The sequence below is a fragment of the Alligator sinensis genome, unplaced genomic scaffold (genome assembly GCF_000455745.1).
Source record: "Alligator sinensis unplaced genomic scaffold, ASM45574v1 scaffold104_1, whole genome shotgun sequence".
NCBI classification, from domain to species: domain Eukaryota; kingdom Metazoa; phylum Chordata; order Crocodylia; family Alligatoridae; genus Alligator; species Alligator sinensis.
In genome coordinates, this window is record NW_005841867.1 from 3,495,057 (window position 1) to 3,514,367 (window position 19,311).

The 19,311-nt window shown below is 41.3% G+C and overlaps 1 protein-coding gene across 1 annotated transcript in view; it reads left to right on the forward strand.

The window, feature by feature from the left end:
- Positions 1-19,311, forward strand: part of WDR1 (WD repeat domain 1) — a 113,758-nt gene that overhangs the window by 90,489 nt on the left and 3,958 nt on the right. The window contains exons 4-15 of the mRNA XM_014525969.1: positions 209-330; positions 3,453-3,543; positions 6,412-6,559; positions 8,907-9,087; positions 11,328-11,405; positions 12,193-12,273; positions 12,397-12,630; positions 13,519-13,606; positions 14,375-14,531; positions 16,406-16,493; positions 18,235-18,345; positions 18,770-18,943. Coding sequence (XP_014381455.1) covers positions 209-330; positions 3,453-3,543; positions 6,412-6,559; positions 8,907-9,087; positions 11,328-11,405; positions 12,193-12,273; positions 12,397-12,630; positions 13,519-13,606; positions 14,375-14,531; positions 16,406-16,493; positions 18,235-18,345; positions 18,770-18,943 — 1,553 coding nt within the window. The remainder of the gene's footprint in view (positions 1-208; positions 331-3,452; positions 3,544-6,411; positions 6,560-8,906; positions 9,088-11,327; positions 11,406-12,192; positions 12,274-12,396; positions 12,631-13,518; positions 13,607-14,374; positions 14,532-16,405; positions 16,494-18,234; positions 18,346-18,769; positions 18,944-19,311) is intronic.

Genomic DNA, 19,311 nt, shown 5'->3' on the forward strand with positions numbered 1-19,311 from the left:
GCGGCTCCGGGGCGGGGGCGGGTCCAGTGGGGTCCGGCTCCCCGCGCCCACGGGTGCGCAGCGAGCGCGGAGGGGCATAGCCCCTGCGGCGCCTCCTCTCCCTTCCCCTCCCCTCCCCCCGCCGCGCCTGCGGCCAGCAACAAGTGAGGGTGCCGGTCAGCCCGGGCCCTGCCTGACTCCCTTTCCACCCCTCTTTGCATCTCCGCAGAGAAGGTGTTCGCCAGCCTCCCCCAGGTGGAGCGGGGCGTCTCCAAGATCCTCGGAGGGGATCCCAAAGGCAACAGCTTTCTGTACGCCAACGGGAAGTGCGTCGTCATCAGGAACATCGACGTAACGTATCCTCCTTCCTTCTTTCCCCCCCGGTTTGTAGGGTCCCCTCCCAGCTTCGGCAGGTCTCCTGCGCTGCCCTGGCGCGGCGCCGTTGCCGTGCGCGTGGAGGGCAGAGCAGAAAGGGACCCGGCGAGGGTGCGACTGGGTCAGGACCTTGCAGGGAGGAGACCTGTGGAAAATCCTGCGGAAGAGGTTGTCTCTGGTTCGTCGGACCCCTGCTGACTTCCTGCCCCGTGGGCCGGACGCTGGGTCTGAGGATCTCCTGAGGTCCCTTCCAGCCCTGATGTCTGAAATCTCTGCCTCATGCAGCAAGGGAGGTGGTCTTGCGTGTGCCGCATCTCCCTGTTGCCAGACTCCCAGCCAGCTGGCTGGTGCGTAGGGAGGCAAGGGAACACCTTTATTTGGCTAACAGTGACCCTTGCACTGCCTGTGCTAGGCCTAGGCTCTGCTGGGGGAAGAAGGTGCCAGCGAGCCGCTCCGCTGAAATCCAGCCCTTTCCCCTTCCCCAGGCTCCAGGAATCCAAAGGGTTGTCAGTCACTTGACTGACAGGTTAATGTCTGCATATTGCAGGCTTTCAGCCCTGAGCCTAGGGCAGTCCTTTTCAAATGAATGAAACCTCAGGAGACAGCAGGTACATTTAATAGCCCAGGTTGTTTCTTTATATGGGTATCAGCGTGTCATGTTAAGTGTACCATTTGAATGATAATAGTAACCATCAAGCTTCAAAGATGGCATCCTATTGAAATGCATTGGGGGGAGGATAGTCTCTAGGCTCTTCCTGCTCTGCTCTGAATTGGGCACCGGCTGTAATATGTAGATGTATTCACTAGCAAATCTCTCAACTCTCCCCTCTCAATGGTAACCTAAGCTTCTCTGCTGAAGAAAAGCATTGTAGGTGGGAAGAGCAGACATCCATTACAGTGAATGTGTCTGAAAGTGGATCTCTGGAATCTTTATTCATTCAATGATTTGGTTTTTATTTGTCCTTGTTAAATCTTTACTCTATGCTTATCTCAAACCTTGCTGCCAGAATCCCAAAGGTGTGCTTCCCATGCCCAACCAAACAAAAATGGAATTAAGTATTTGATCCCCTGTAAACTTGTTGCTTTGAAATGTTGTTTGGAGGTTTCTCCTTTAAACAAAAATAAATAAATAAAATAACCTCCTTATTGTAATGCTGTAGCAGAGTGTGTGGTAATCTGTTTTTTGTTTTTTTTGTGTGGTGTTTTTTTTTTTTTTCCTGCCATGGTCATTTTAGCCAAGAAAATCCTAGTAATCCTAAAACCAGAAGCTTCTGGTACTACATACTATTTAAGTTCTGTGTCAGTAGTACATAATACTAATGTATCATGCTTAAATAGTACAGTCAAAGAAAGTATGTGAGCTAGAAATAAACCTATCTAGCCAAGCACTATGCCTATCCTAATTAATGACCTCACTGTCTGGGACCATTACCCATCAAAACTAGGGAAGGCTAGAGAAAATATAACAACTCTGCTCCTCCCTTCCCAGTCCTCCAACCAAACAGGCTGATTCCTTTTATTGTTTTTTAGAGGGACCATGAAATCCCTGCATAAAAATGTCAGAGTACTCCTAGTGGCAACTTAAATTGTTCTGGTCTAGCCAGGTAACCAAGCAAGTTACCAGAGTTCAATGCTCAGAGCTCCAGTATTGCTATTGGAGTAAAGCACCAAGTAAAACATTGGGATTTGACAAAGAGTCTCTTGTTTCTGACAAAATTCTAAGGCTTGCTTCAAAATCCTGAACCAGTGCTGGGAAAGGACAGCTAGCCAGGGGGGCTAGGGATGCTTGTAAAGCTTGAAATTCGCACTGCCTCACTGTCATGAGCAGCTCTGGTTTCAATATTCCAGAGGAGCTACACAAACATAGCAAACTGTTGCATGTTGCTGAATGTATTTTACTTGCTCTCTAGTACAATTAAAATTCTAATGGTCTTAGCAAGAGCAAATACAGCACTGTGGGTGGGGTTGTTTTCATTTTGTTTTAATGACTATTGTCAGATTATCTGAAAGTCTCCCTTGAATTTATAAAAGGCACTCAAACATGGGACATAGCTTATGCTGTCATAAGCATGGAAAAAAAATAACTGAAAACTTTTGGGTTGTTTTTGTTTTTAATGCCTGGCACCCCATGGTGTCTCTAACAGTAGAATGAAAAGCAACCTAAACAAAACAACAAAAGAACCCTTAAATGTTCTGTGTTTTTTATAATTCAGTATCCTTCAAGTCCAGTCTCTCTAGCCACTTAACTTCTGGCTATTTTAGCTGTGCTGTAAAACTGGAACTACCTATTACCCTTACTAACAAACTTTCTGGCTCTCCAAAAGATGGAACCCAGCACAGGGAAAACATTAATTTACATTTAGTACAACTATTGACATGTCTTGCATAGTTAAAATTCAGACATATAGCAAAATGGGGAATGGCAGGGAGCTGGGTGACTTCTTAAGATGCAAAAAATGTATAATTTATTGTAGCTAGAAATGCAGTCAACTATTAGAAATGTACTTGAGAGCAGAATAGAAAAGCACTCTTATATGAGGTAAGTAATGATAAATCTCTACGGAATTAAAGTATTCAAAGAGCAAGTTCTTTTACAGATAAGTTTGCAAGTTTTTTACAGTACAAAATATGTGCTCCGAGTCCAGCATCTCCTGAGGAAAGCGCCAATATTACCATGACATTTAGTGGATCTTAGGAAATGAATGAACAAGAGTCTCTCCATATGAATGATGAATAACTCGAGACTTCTAGATAATAGATGTTTAATTCTGTTAAAGTGACCACTAAGAGTAGAGGTGCTTAAAATGGTCCTTATCACTTGTATTGTCTGTCTGTACAAGGTATTCTGGGAGTCAGCACAGCCCCCGCTAGGATTTGACAGTCATCAGGATAGACCCTATATTGTTGAAGTGACACACAGCAATAACTTTCCCTGCTATCCAATGGCACATCTGCCATCACTTTCCCCACCCCTCCCCTATGGACAGTGACTTGTAGCCTCTGTTTAAACACTAATTTTTGGGGGGAAACTCTGAATCTGTTTCTGATGAGAAATGCACAGAAGATTTACTACTTTTTTTTTTTTTTTTTTTCAATAGAATCCAGCAATTGCAGACATCTACACCGAGCATGCCCATCAAGTAGTGGTTGCCAAGTATGCACCCAGTGGATTCTACATAGCATCTGGAGGTAGGGTATCGCTGTCCATATTGGTGTGATTTACATGGACAGTCCTGTTGAAATGCTTAAATAAAATTCATTGCAACATAATTTTACATGTAAAGACTACATATTCTTAATAAGGATCTAGTAACAAGAGAAACTAACAAAAAAAACCCTAACCCTGTAGCATTTTTTTCTTCATAATTTTGCACTTACTACACTTGTTTTCTTTGACAGGAAGATGGTTTGTAGAGTGTTTAGAAAAATACTGTACCTTGATATAGACTGTTAATGTTTTGTCTTCCAGCTCTAGGTATTCTTGTGTATGCAGCAGGACTAAGTGAACTGTGAAGTAAAGTAGGTTTTGCCCTTGATGAGTTGCAAATAAGCTGTCAGATTCCTTTTAGGGTGAGAGAATGTCTGTCTGTCAAGAGCAAAAAAGTCATTGGTTTTCTTTTTGCTGGCAGTCTAGCATGATTTGATTTAGGCCTATAACCTGAACTGCAGCTCTGACCACAGCAATTTCCCATGTTGAGAATGCTGACTCGGATAACTTTTTTCTCTCAGTTCTCTGAAATAGAGTGTATGAGCCCACGCTATGAGACTGAATGTCTTGTTCCTATAGTAGGAACTCTTGCAGATGTTTTTGATGGTGACTAAACCAGAAAATAAATATGCCCACATAATCCCGAACTTCATCAGAGAGAACCAATATTTGTTAGATGAGAAAACAATCAGTAATAGAAACTTTAAAGATGGTATCAAATATTGTAGAGTAAATGGTAATACAGTAAAAACTGTTATCCAGCATCCCCCATTCCTGGGGGATGCCGGATAACAAAATATGCTGGTTAACTGAGCAGCCCAAACAGGCATCCTTACCTGTTTGGGCTGCCACTTTTTTCTCCTGCCACGTCTGGGCCGTTGCCACCCTTCCTGCAGGCCCCGTGGGACTGGGAGGTGGGCCCTGCACAGGCTGTTATGCCCCTGGGCCGTGGGGGCTCAGCAGCGCAGGCTGCTTTGCCCCAGGCTGTGGGGGCTTGGAGAAACAGGAAGTGCCACAGTGGGCACTTCTGGTTTCACTTTTCCTTACAAGCCAGTATGCTGGTTAACAGAGCATGCCAGCTTGTAAGGTGCTGGTTACCAGAGCGTTTACTGCATTTGACCTTCCCTTCTTTTGAACAGAAATATATTTGGGGTTTTTTTTGACAAATCTGCTTGCCATTGTCAAATAGAAAACTTTTCCTCAAAAAAGAAACATGAAAAATGTCCTCCAACTTCTTAAGTAAGCCCCTGGCATAATAGTGAAACTAAAACTTTCCAGATATTAACCTCTGGACAGTTGTTGGTGTTTTGTAGAGCCTGGCAGAGTGTCCTGGTCCTAGGCACTGCAGTAGTATTGCTCATAGATAATGGATTTCCTGAGCCTGCAGCATAAGGATGTGGTCTGCTTGGAGCCTGAATTCTAGGTTCAGTCAGCTGTGTGATCAGTGGTGTTGCATGGCGGAGGTCTCCACGTATGAGAAGAAAGGAATTTGTTTTATGAGCTGTGCCGCTACTATAAAACTCCTGTTTAAGGTCTTCAGCTGAAATGTTGGGTTTGCTGGTTGTTAACCCTGCTCAGCTTGTATAGCTCTGCCCTCCAAAGCACCCTAAACACTGTGTTTGCCAGGAGGTGCCATTGGTGGGGTACCGTAAGTGTACATGGGAATTTAAAGCACAGTGCTTCATTTCTTTATCTAGCAGAATCACACAGGGTCCTCGAGTCTTCTGTAGCTCTGGAGAAAAATGCAGAAAGTTGTGTTCCATCTCAGCGAAATGGGAATTCCTAAAAACAGGATCTTTCAGATTTTTATCCTTCAGAACTGCTGTTTGAATTTCTATGATGCTTTAATAGTTCCCCTTATGGACCTCTTAAATAACCAAACTGCTCATATATTTTGAGCACTTGACAGGAGGCTTAAAAACTGATTGGGAGCCAGTTTTTGCAACACCACACAAAGGTGGTGTGTAGACCAGTGGTGGGCAACACTTTCTGGCTGTGGGGTGCAATGATCCAACTTGGGTCCATAGCAAGATAGCACTAGGATCCAGCTGCTGCCACTTCTCCTGCCACACAATACAATATGGAATGAGCAAAGTCCCATGGACAGTAGGTTGCCAACCCCTTGTGTAAAATTCAGTTTGACTGAATTATTCTGCACTCTAAGGTCACCTTTTGAATCCTTCCTCATTTGTGGTCTACTTGAGAACATTGCTTGCTCCTAAATGGATGTCAGTTTTTAGCAGGTCAGCTGGTAGACAGCGACGCAACTAGCAAAGGTAGCACATGTGGCATAGGGCTCTTTCTTTGAAACTTTCTAAACTTTTTTTTTTCTCGAGCTGTTCAGAAGTTGTGGTACATGGTTTTTTTTTTTTTTCCTCTCACAAATTAAACAATGGTGATATTACTGCTACTCCAGAGGTTGAACAAATGTCTATCCTTTGTGCTTTGTATGTGCCTGACTATAGATTTCGTGTGCATCCAACTTCTCTGTGTACACAGTGAATAGATCAGGTATTTGTACATGCACTTGGTCCATTGGGCATCTGAATTCATGTGAACGCACATCTGACTTTAATGCATGCAGAAGTTCTTGGCTCGAGTCCCAACTGTTTATAAATACCCTGTGTTCACTCCTAAGTATCTAAAATGCTGCCATGTCTATCGCTGCTATTGACATTCTTAAATTAACCTGAGTCCAAAGGAATCTTGGAGTATAATGGTCTATTATGGCAGGTGTTTAGAACTGTCATTCAATATGGCTGAACATTTTTACTGTGACAGATTGAGTCATGTGACTGCTTGAGTCCTAGTGGCACAGTGATAGTAATGTACTGCTGTGTTTATGACAGATGTCTCTGGAAAGCTTAGAATCTGGGATACCACTCAGAAGGAACACTTACTGAAGTATGAATATCAGCCTTTTGCAGGAAAAATAAAGGATATTGCTTGGACTGAAGACAGCAAGAGGATTGCAGTTGTTGGAGAAGGACGAGAAAAGTGAGGGGTTTTTTTGTTTGTTTTGTTAGAATGCAGTTTATGGTATATTTTAAATTCCTAATGAAGAAAAACTTTATGCTCCGCTAGGGGGAAAAAATGTCTCGATCCTCTTTTTAGACTTCCAGATTCAGTGTTCCCCAGCAGAATTTTTGTAGCTGTGTTGTGAGGTGAAGGACTTCTGAGTAGTTTATACCCTGGGGACATCTGATTTCATTAGAATACTTGATTAGAAAAGACAAAGTAGAGAGAGCAGCACCACTTTTTTTTTTTTTTTTTTTTTTTTTTTTTTTTTTTTACATGCATCAGTTTAGGATAATAGGGTCTTATTAATTGGGGATTTTTTACTTTTTTTTAAGAGTTGTTTTTTAGAAAAATGCTTGTTGATGAGACTACTTATACTTTTATGGATGATGCAAAATATTTAGTCTTATTGTAATTGCACTTCAGAGTCCACCACCAGTCACGCTTATGTACTTGACTGAAGCATCTGTCCTGTAGCTGCATTTGGTGATTTTATACTTTTTGCTAGCATGGAAGACTGACTGGCTTAGGAATGTGGAGGCCAGTCCAGAACAGATGAACTTGGGGGATGAGCACTGCCTCCCTGGACGCCAGTCCAGGACCCCGGTGGACAGGGCACACTTGGCAAAATAGATGGGATGGGGCTATCAGTGGGCAGGGACCAGTGTCCAGGAGTAGCATGCATGGGTGGGATTGTGGAGCAGTGACGGTGCCAGGCCTGGGGCAGAGCCATGTTCTACTCCTTGCATGTTCCTGCCCACAACTGGTGCCTGTCTCAGGGACATGCGGGGAGCATATCACAGCTCTCCCTGGGCCCCAGCCCCATGCTGTCACCACCCCGTGATCCTAGCCCCTCCCACCCATCCTGCTGCCTGCAGCCCCATCCCAACGACCTGGTCAAATGTGCCCTGCCTGCCGGGGCCCTGGGCCAGACTCCACAAAGTCCCCACCCGCCCGGTCTGTCTGCCACCCATGGTGACAGGTATGGGGCCAATTAGGATCAGTTTCCCCCTGCTGCTGCACCAGGCCAGGACAGCACCAACTCTCTGCATCCAGCCCACAAGAATTCACCAAAAATCCTTAATTTCCCACCCGTGGTCTTGAATCTGTTCTATAACTGCATTATTCTGACAATAAATGTTATGATTTAACTGTTCCAAAATGTAACTTCTAAAATAAGAGCTGACAAAAAAAAAAAAAAAATTATCCTTTATTTGGTTTGACTTTAGAAAAACATACTATATAAAAATAATAGTCAGTGTAGTTGTCTCTCTTTCAATATCCCTGAAAATAGTAACTACCAGCACTTAACTAGACAAATCTTAACATAAGTGATTTTGTGTAATCTGTATTCCTCTTTTCATCTAGGATCTACTGAAATGTATTCCTAGAAGAAGTTACAATAGCTCTTTCAGATCTCTACATGTTATTTGGCTTAAATAATAACTAAGGGTCTTACAGATGAGAACCTAGAACACTTGTAATATTAAAGCAAAATATCTATTCTAGGCTGAATAGTGAGATAATGGACCCAATACTGTTTGCTTTTATCTCTCCATTAACTGTTTGGAGACCATTCACAGGTTTTGTGTTTAAGCTTCAAGTTACAGATCTCTTAGAACAAACATCCAAGGGATGCTTTTAACTTGTTAAAAGTTTTTATCCAAAAAAAGGTTTCTTCTGATTTTTTTTTTTTTTTTTTTTTTTTTTTTTTGCCATTATGCTGTCATCTACTGCATTTCTTAGTAGCTGAAATTACATTCCATCTCCTGTACCAGTAGTACTCAAACTTATACCTGCCAAACTTTAGCCTATGAGGCCATGTTGTTTGGCCTGTGGGTCTCCCCTTTGGTCCAAAAATTTGGCAGTGGGGGGAGCAGTGGCAGTGTTAATTACTGCTTTCCTGTTGCCAAATTGATAGATCTATGGGAAGTTCTGCAGCTAGATAACGGCATTGAATGCTAGATCATGCTGGCACCTGACCAGACCTGGCAAGTGAGGTCAGGCTGTGCACCAGTTTGGACAAGCATGTGCAGCTGGATCTGGTGCATGGGGCTGGGCCAGCACACTGGATTGAACCCAAAGGCTTGACCCTGCATGCAGGATCCAGAGTGCAGACTGGACCCACACCTGTGGGGCTGGAAGACTGCACCCATCAGTGTCCTAGGTCAAGCATTCAAACATGGGTAAATAGTTAATCTTAAGTGTAGCCTAGATGACCTTATCTCTTTATTTGTGTGTACTCAGTATGCTGATTGCAGATGCTCCAGGAGTTATCCTTAAAAGTTATGGAAGAAGTTTATGTATCATCTGCCTTTTAAAATAGATTTGGAGCTGTGTTCCTGTGGGATTCTGGCTCTTCAGTAGGAGAGATCACTGGGCACAACAAAGTGATCAATAGTGTGGATTTAAAGCAAACAAGGCCTTACCGACTGGCAACTGGCAGTGATGACAACTGTGCTGCATTCTTTGAGGGACCACCATTCAAATTCAAGTTTACAATAAGTGTGAGTCTAATGTACTGTTTACTCTGTACGTAAGCTTAATTATGGGTGACTGTTTTCCAGCATACTTTCAGTTCTTGGAGCAACTCTCCAAGAAGATAACAAAAGATCTCAGTGTCCATTTTAAAGTTAACTGGCACTGAGTGTGTTTTTGTTTTTTTTTTTTAATTCATGATTGAATATAATTGAAGGTCTATTTCAGATCTACAAAGCAAAATAAATTATGGGTTAAAGAGGAAACTAAACAATCCTCTGATCTTAAATATCTACCCTTGAACAATTCACAAACTTAAATTCCAGTGTCATCTATGTTCAGTCTCTGTTCTGACTTTTGTCAGTCTTGTGGGCTTATGGGAAGTGTAACTGAAGGCATTTTTAATGTAAATTTGTGGGGACTCTTTCATTTAAAGAAATCGCAGAATGGTTCGACAGTTTCTTAACAGACCATTTCAGGGGAGATCCAATTTAAAAAATGGTGCTGGATTTCCCTCCCCCTCTAAATCTTATCAGAAGTTTTACAAATGTAACCTTTAAAATTAAGCAGCAATTGGATGAGTGTATATATTTAAATATCACAATGTTTTCTAAAACTGAACTTAACTACAACTTGCCTCCTTTTTATGTCAATTCTGCTTGCATATTGCTCGTATTGGACAACAGAGGTAGCTAGTTGATTTACTTTCTGATCCCTTTCACCAATGCATTATGAATGCTTTTAAGTAACAAAGTGAAAACTAGAGTGACCAAAAGTAAACCATTCAGAAATTTTGTCAGAAGCCATGGGCAGGTTTTCTTGGCTTTTACTTGCGGCTTGTCTGTTTCAGAGTGGGATTTTGTCTTAGTGCTTCTGCAGATGGATCAGTCCTCACAGTAAGAGTGAGACTCTAAAAATAGTAATAAAATTGTCAACTACGGAAATAAAATGCCTGTTACTCATTGTATGTTCACTTAAAAAGATCTTACCTTACACAGCAAGCTAAGTAAGTTCTTCCTCTTTTAAATTTTAACAAAACAATTGTTTTATGAGATCTTCAGACCAATCAAATATCATTCCTGAATATGCTTTGGAACTAAAGTAGCTACTTACTTTGCCAGTCCACCCTTTTGTAGAAGTTCTAAGTGACAGTATACTGCTTGGTCTTATGTGCAAGCAGGGCTGTCTTGCTGTCTTTCAGGGCAGCCTTACTTTAAAGGTTGACATCTGAGTTCAAGGTAGGAGGAGGGAGATTAAGCTCTGTAACCACCTATAACAAATTTAAGAGTTTGAAAGATCATAAGGAATAATTTTTTATTTAATCAAAGTAAGTCAGCTACAGCCTGCCCTTAGTGTCAAAAATAATCTCCCAAATCTCTTTCCGTAATAAACAGAACACGTGTGCTCTTTTTTTGGGTGGGGGAGACAAACCTTAGACAGGGTTCTGCCATTTTTAAATTGTTCTGTGTGTACCAAATCTGTTCTGTTATGGATATAGACTGGTTTTGTGTGCTGAACTTCTGTTCTGCTACAGGCATAGACCAGTTCCTGATCACTTATACTGGTAGAACTCTAATGTCTGTACCTGGCCTAAGTGTTTTGGCCTGATTGCTTCTCTATTTAATATGTTTATTTTGGCTAGCACCAATTTGAATGGTCTCTCCTATTCCTAAATAGTTTATTTAGGGACCACACCTCGTTCTTGCCAGCTCATTTTTGGAAAACATGCCAGGGTAACAGCATCTTTAGCAGAATGGAAAAAATGTGTAAAGCTCTTCTTAAACACTGGTTATACTTTCTACTAACTAGATGAAATCCATGCCTTCTGCATATAACCTGAGTCTTTAGACTTCTATTACTTCACCTGAAAGAATATTTTGGGTGGGGAGGCAGAGGTTGGAGGTCAAATCCTAATCCTGCTATAAGGGCTGCAGTTCAGCCCAGTTCATCCTGACCCAAAGCACTGACTGCTACTTCTCAGTTTGTCTCATATTTGCTTTGCTTGGAGTTCTGTAAACATTGATTCCATGGCTCCTCCTTGGAGCTTGGGCTCATCTAGTTCCCTGCATCTTCCAAGGTTACCTACCCCGAATTTATTCAGATGACTCCACTGGACATGGCTTACCCTGGGGTTTAGTTTCTGACTTCAGTGGCAAGGAGCTTTTTGTGGAAGCATTTCACTGTCTTAATGGATGTATCTAGCAAGCAAGCAATGCATCTGCTGTATCTAAAGCTTTTAAAAAAAACTTTTTCCTGCTGTCTCCTGCAGGACCACACCCGCTTTGTGAACTGTGTGAGGTTCTCTCCTGATGGGAACAGGTTTGCTACAGCTAGTGCAGATGGCCAGGTAAAAAGGAGCTGTTACCTTGATGTTGTTCCCTGTATCCCCACCAGCATGTGGGTTACTCCTTGTGTGTGATGTTGAGCAGGATCACAGAATACAGGCAGATTCTCTTTTCCTTTGAGGAAAAAATGGACTAAAGATGTTCAGTATTGTATTATAATATTACTAAGACCCAACCAAAACATGGGGGTGTTCCTAGCAGACTGCATTTATTCAACTCCTTTTTCTAGTCTCCCTCCCCAGCAGAGAGAGCTCTCCCTCCCAGTGACAGGTAATCAATCAGAAGACTTGGGGAAACATTCAAGTATTTTCAACGGGGCTTCGTCCTATACCACTATAATGTCGTATCCACTGCTAGAGGAAGCTGCATGTAATACAAATATTTAGATAGGATCTAAGCCTTCTTTATGCAGGTCTTCTACCTGGGAGGGCAAGAATGACAGCAGAGCTGTTGCCATAGCTAGCTTCTTGCATGTAGGCAGATTCTCATGACTAACTGGGAGCAGCTGCTTTCACAGTAGGAGCCATAATTACAATACCTCCACTATTTCAAATGTCAGGAACCAATGTTCAGTATAGGTCAGGGTGATTATTTATAATGTCACATCATCTGATGGCTAAAGTATGTTTGTATTTGTTTTGGAGACCTAACTTAAAATGGACAGACTTTCATTTGTGCTATGCAGCAAAAAAATGTTAGATGTACAATGCATTTATATAGTTTCCCAAACATTTTGTATGTTCCTTTTGGTTGTCACTTCAAATTTCATTTACGTTTTTCTTTTTCAAGATTTTTATTTACGATGGAAAGACTGGAGAGAAAATTTGTTGTCTGGGTGGAAATAAAGCACATGAAGGAGGAATTTATGCTGTAAGTAAATTTTTGCACTAGTCAAGATAAAAAACAAAAAACATCTAGCATTCCATTATGAATTGCATCAAAACCTAAAAGCTTGCAATAGTACATACTCTTAAGTGAGTGTTTGTTTTACAGATTAGCTGGAGTCCTGACAGCAGCCAGTTACTTTCTGCTTCTGGAGATAAAACTTCTAAAATTTGGGATGTTGGTGCTAACTCTGTAGTCAACACATTTAACATGGGATCAAATGTTCTGGATCAGCAGTTGGGTTGCTTGTGGCAAAAGGACCATTTGCTAAGCATCTCCCTCTCTGGCTACATCAACTATTTGGATAAGAACAATCCAAGTAAGCCTTTACGTGTCATAAAGGTATGTTGACTCTTTGTTTTCTCTGTAGCAAACTGCATTACTTCTACCATACCATTTAGTATTGGTACTATTCTTGTTTGGAATAGCCCCTGTTAAAAGGGTAACTATAAAGAATGCTTTTAAAATAGCTTGTAACTGTCAAACTCTAATATTGTTAACTATAACAATGACTAACAAGTCACAGAAATGAAAACAATTTCTGATGCATTGTCTATGCATAACAGTCTTAATTAAGCAAACAAAATAGCCTTCCCAGGCTTGAAACATCCTTAAGACATCAAAGGAATCATCATAGAGTTGAAGGAAAAAACACCTATGAGTATCTTATTTCATCCTTTTAAGTGCTACATGGTGTGAACAAGGTTAGCAGGATCACTATATAGTCGAGCTCTAATTTTAGGAATTATAGAACTAGCTGACAAAGCAATCTCATGGGACCTTACACTTTTATGTGAACTAGAAACAAATGTCCCAGATATTTGCTATTTCTGCTATATTTCTGGTAACTGGTATAAAGTGTGTGATTGTATTCAGCTGTCTCTAAGTGCTGTTTGCTTACTCATGAGTTAAAATTTAAAGTTCGTGCCTGAAAGAGGCTATAACTGTATCTCACTCCAATAAAGTTAAGTAATAGAGCTATTCATAGTGGGTAATTCATTCCTTTTAAGAATGCAGAGTGTAGAAATAGCATTGCTGTTAACACTGAAATGGAACTGACCGTAAACAATTAGGCATTTGAACCCTAGATGGGATTGTACAGTAATCAAAAGTAAAATGGAATGGTACTTTTCTCAACTATCAAATACACAGAACTAATCAATTCAAGAAGAGTTACTGACAAAGTGAGAAATGTAACTGCCCATCAGACATGTTCCTGTTCTTCCACAGGGTCACAGTAAATCAATTCAGTGTCTCACAGTGCATAAAAATGGTGGAAAATCCTATATTTACTCTGGAAGTCATGATGGACATATTAATATCCTTCTGGGAATCAAATTCATCTTTGTTCTAGTGCTGTCTTCTTCAGGTGGCTATTTAAATATAGAGTTTAGGTTTTACTGCTGAACTAATTGTTTTGGTATACCTTTGTCCATAATCTTTATCATTCACGATAGTAACACCCTTTCTTGATGCGGGGTGTTCTTGAACCTTATTCCTGTTCCTAGACTGACAGTGTGTCTCAAAGGTGTAATTGGCATACACTAATTTAATCTATCTTGCACAGGCAGCAACAGTGAAGACAGCTCCCTGGAGGCTATATACTCTGGCCACTAGTGTGTGCTAACACATGTTCTGCTGTATCTACACTGCTTAAGCTAGCACAGAACTTTCAGCATGTACTATACAGTTCTACCTTTATTTCCCTGTGGAGATGCTTTTGAGAGGATTATAACGTCCTGTTAGCTCCTTTCTAGGCAAAGTAGTCTGCGTTACTTAGAATTGCATATTTTTCCCTGCCTTTTTGAGACATCTATTACACTATTATTCTTTTGTTGAGTCTGTTCAGTGCTCTGAATCTATAATGCTTTTGGGAAGTGCAATTCCTTTGGTTCAGAGATCTGAAGTTTTAATGTTTCAGTATTTGCAAATACCTTGCTACTGTGCTAAATTGATTATCCAAGCAAAATCTTGTTTAGTTCATTTCAGAATACGTGAGGCGATGCTTAGTTTTGTTGGATAGAATATGGGTGCTCTTGTTCTATCTATGCAAGATCTCTGTTATTTCCTTAATTCTACTTTGCACATTATTGGGATTCTGAAACTGGGGAGAATGATGGCTTTTCTGGGAAAGGCCATACAAACCAGGTTTCTAGGATGGCTGTAGACGAGATGGATCAGCTGGTCAGTTGCAGTATGGATGACACTGTGCGTTACACCAGCCTCAGCAAGAAAGACTACAGGTCAGTCAAACTCTCTTGTGTTTGGCGCTCTGGTTTGGACCAAGAGGATTTAAGTGATTATACTATGGGATGCTTGGTACCCTTGCTATACAGCTTGTGTGGCTTTTTCAGGTTACCATGGAAACTGTAGAAATGCTTTTATGCATTTTTATTTGAAACTGGTAGACATTGTTCTTTGGTATACTCAACTAAAAACATTTTTTTGCTCAGGGCACTTTAAAGTTCTGATTTATTTCCTGTACAGCCAGATTTATCTGTGCCTACAATGCTTGAATAAGTTCTTGCATTCCAATTTCATACTGGGGAGAACAAATAAGCTCTAAAATTTTTGGAAACCATTGCCTCTGCTGATTTATTCTTGTAAAGGCAAGGTTATTTCATACTGGGTAATCTTGGGTCACGTATAGACTAGACATTCAGTTTGTACTGGGAGAATCGCTGTTTTCCTAGCAGAAACAACATGCAGATGTTCAAGTTTAGGGGGGTTTTTTTGGTTTCCCCTCCCCTCCCCCGGAGCAAAAATGGCTGCTCTTCGAGAAAGTATCTGTGGAACAATCTGGGTTAAATTAAGATTTCTCCCAGGAAACTGAATGTCTGCATGCCTTTCCCTGGGCTTAACTCCTTCTGGGGACGAGGAGTGGAACTGGGGAAAAGGCTCCTGTGTCTGACCTGGTCTGGAGAAGGTACAGGGAAGCAGTTGCTCCCCCCTCCCTCGCCTTATTCCTGTTACCTGCTGGTGTATGGAGAAGCCCCATTTTGCTCCCTGTGAGCTTCTTGCAACTGCATTCCTAATGTAAGAAGCAGGCATTTGCTGTGCTTGGCTGCTGGGCACTGAGAGCTAAGCTCAGGGAGAACGGCCTGCCTGCTCAACTGGGTGGCAGAAGCAGCGACTTTTTTTTTTTTTTTTTTTTTTTTTTTTTTAAAGCCAGAAGGTCTAGGAGCTGGGCTTGGGGAAAGGCTCTATGCTCATGGCTTATCTGGCTTGTAGCCTGTACCATCCAGCTGATCCAAATCAGAGCAGGGTGAGCAATGCAGGCTTGGGAGCTTTGGTGAAATTTGCCCCAGTTCTCCTTGCACTACTGTCAGCCCTGAAGCAGGCAGCTGTGTCCCTGCAGTAAAGCTTCTGGAGCCTTGCCATGGCAGCTGAGTACTTTGCCCTCACCCTTGCATCCTCCTGGAGGTGCGCAAGGAGCAGGGCTATTTTCCTGCAGGGAAGAAAAACGGTTCATGGGAGGATGCGCCCTTACCCCAGTGTTGCTAGCTATCTGGCTAGCTAGCTGATTGGTAGGTTGGGGAGGGGCATTCACCAGGGGCAGGAGCCACCCTGCCTCCCTGGAGGCACTGTTGCTGGGTGCTGCTGAGAAGGGGGTGGGGGCCGTCTGGCAGGGTTTTGTTTGTTTTTTCAGCAGCCAAAATAACTAATTAGCCATCCCTCTTCCCAACAGCCCTCTAGTACTGCTGGCTGGAGAGCTCACTGTGAAGTAGTCTAGCTCCTAGGTTGTTCCTTCTGACAGAAGATATTTCTTTTGGCACAAACAAATATCTGTACACATACATAATAGGTCCTTAATAGGAATCTCTGACTTCTAAGAATAGTCTAGCTTTAGATAGCAACAGACCTCCTCAGGACTTCTAATCTATAACGGTATATTCCACAACGAAGATAGTGGTTAAATAAGTTGTTTTAAGGGAAACATAACTAAGTGCACATAAGAGATGAAGGGTGAATTTTTTTGTTTGTTTGTAGCTTTGCAAGAAGCATTCAGTGGATGGTTTTTAAGCTGGGGCCTCTAAGTTTGTTTGGGTTTTTTTGTTTGTTTGTTTTTTTTTATTGAACAAATGTATAGGGGAAAACAACCTGTTCTTCCTTTCAGTGGTCTGGATGCTATAAAAATGGATGTTCAACCAAAATGTTTAGCTGTTGGGCCTGGTGGATATACAGTAGTTGTATGCATTGGACAAGTGAGTATCAAAATGACTGATCTGTTTAACCTGTACAGTATTTAGTGAATTGTGAGACTTGTACAACATATGGCAGATTTTATTGAAGCAGCTGTTGTGAATCAGTTTGCTGTCTTGAACCACTTCACACAGCATAGATACAATCTCAACCAAAATATCTTTTGATCAGATTAGTCTATGTACTCCTTGCAATTATATAACTTTTTCCTATAAATTTTGAAATGGTGCACTCCTTCAGTGTGCCATACAGTTGTTCCAGAATAAAATATCAATGCCTTAGACTGTTGTACCAATTTTTAAATCCGTAGAGCAAACAAATTTGCTTAGTTAAACCATGGTGAGGAGAAAGGAATGGGATGATTGAAAGGTTAGCATTTCATTGAAATATGAAGGGAAATAGATGCCACTGCTTTATATAACCAGATGGAATAAATTAATATCTAACTTTATAGATCCTACCCTTATGCACAGACATTTGCATTCCCATATCTTGCGTGAATGTAGATGCCTATTTAGGAGCATTTGGGTTTGTTTATATCCTTTTTGTGGGATGGGTAGAAGGAAGTATACTGGTTACGAATACTAAATACTGTTAAAATAATGTTATCAGGTCACTAGCATTGTATAATGATGGATGCGATCAGTATAGAAATCTCTTGATCTTAATAATAGATACAGAAACAGGTGTTCTTTTTTTTTTCAGTGTTTTGTTTTTTTTTTTTTTGTTTTTTTTTTAATTTTAACCCCTATATTACCTCCTCTGGCTAGCTCACTAAGCTGCAGAACTTCAAAGATGGGTCCAGCTTGCTTACTCTGTGTTGACAACACAAGATGGATTGCTTGACTGTTGTTGGAATGCTACCTTGAAAAAAACACAGAGTAAATGTGGCTTTAAAACCCACAATCCTCTCATCTGCAGGGAGATCTTTTGTTTTGTTTCATCTGAATTGTGTTTATCCACTGAATAACTCAGCTATTTTAAATCTAATATGGACATATTTTGCTTTGGGGAGGAGTTGTGGGAAGGGGAAGAATCTCTTTGGCATCATCAAGAAGTTATTAAGTTTTGGCTATGGTTTTACAGTTTCCCATTAGGTGCAGCTAGGTAGGAAAATTGCTGTTAGTTCATATGGGTACACAGTAATGCACTGTTTTATATAAAACTTACTCCACTATCCATGATTGGAAGTGAACTATGAACTAGGTCAGGGGTGGCCAACCTGCAGTAGGGTTGCCACAAGTGGCATAGGCAGCCTCTGTGTGGCATATAGCAGATAGGAGGGGACAGAAAACACAGGGAAGGAAGCAGGAAACAAAACAGGGAATCAGAGTGGCACTCTGGGCAGGGTATATTGGTTATTTGTGATATGTCTACCAAAAAGGTGGAACATGAAACTCTACATTTCATGTTGCTCTATTTTGTTTTGCTTAACAAAAGTGAACATTTAACGTGCAAAAACGTGTCGATCACTTACAGTTGCTAAAATAGACTCTGTGTTCCAACACCGTCGCAGTCCTGTGAGTCACTTAAGTGCTCACAAGAAAAAACTTAGTCACCAAGCATGTGTCCCATTCTGCTCTGTGGATTACCCTTTCATCTGGAGAATGAATCAGCATTCCCTTTGGACGTGTAAATGCCCACTGTGGCAACTCACAGTGTGAATTTATATTCATGATTAGATAATGTGGCCTATTGGATATTTGAAGCAACAGTCTATAGCAAACCAGTTTGTATTTACAGATCATCTTGATGAAGGACAAGAAGAAATGTTTTGTAATCGATGATCCTGGTTACGAGCCAGAAGCTGTAGCAGTTCAGCCAGGAGGCAGTACTGTAGCCGTGGGAGGATTGGTAAGGTTGCGCTCTCTCAAGCTCTTGGATTATGAGCACAAAATAAAAAGGCAGTATTTAACATTATTTGAAGTAGCTATAGCCAAGACACAATAGTTGTTGCACCGTTGCTGTTTTCCAGCTTTTTCAACAACGCATCACCTTGACTTGTATACAGGTCACCTACTTCATTTTCTTCCATTTATTTCCTATAAAGGGTCAAATTTGTATGTATCTGCATTCAAAATTAATTTGAAGGAGGCCTTAAACCCATATTCGTGTTCTAGAGAGCATTTGCCTATTTCAGACTTGATAGACTTCAGCCATGGCTTATCCTCTAGTGCGTAAAGTAAGAAATCCTTGATGTAACTGACTTGAGGTCCTCTAGCTTTGTAATCTTTCCTGTTTGTTTGTATAGCTTTGATATTTTATTATTAACTTTCAGGATGGAAATGTCCACTTATATTCGATCCAAGGAATGTCCTTGAAAAATGCTGAGAGGACTTTGGAAGCTAAAGGTCCTGTGACTGACCTGGCATATTCTCACGATGGTGCCTTTCTTGCAGTTTGTGATGCAAACAAGGTTGTTACTGTCTTCAGTGTTGCTGATGGCTATGCGGTAAGAACTGCTGTACCTGACTTGTAATTGCGTAGTTGGTAACATTGGTCTCAAAGCTGCATAAGACATGGGTAGAGATGAACCAATCTGTATTGCAGTGAGATTCCATTAAGCTCACTTGATAAGTTACAGCTGTCATCTGTCAAGCTTTTACTTTCACAGTAGCTAGTTTTGCAGTATCAAAGTTATTACCTAGGACAGTGGTGACCAAACTTTTAAACCCACAGGCCAGATCCTCTGTGGGCCCAATGCAGTTGCCACCACTCCCACCAAATTTCTGGATGCATAGAGTGCTGTGGACTTGATGATTACATGGCTCCTTGGGCTGGGAATTGGTCACCCCTGACCTAGAGTGAAGGGAGGGAAAG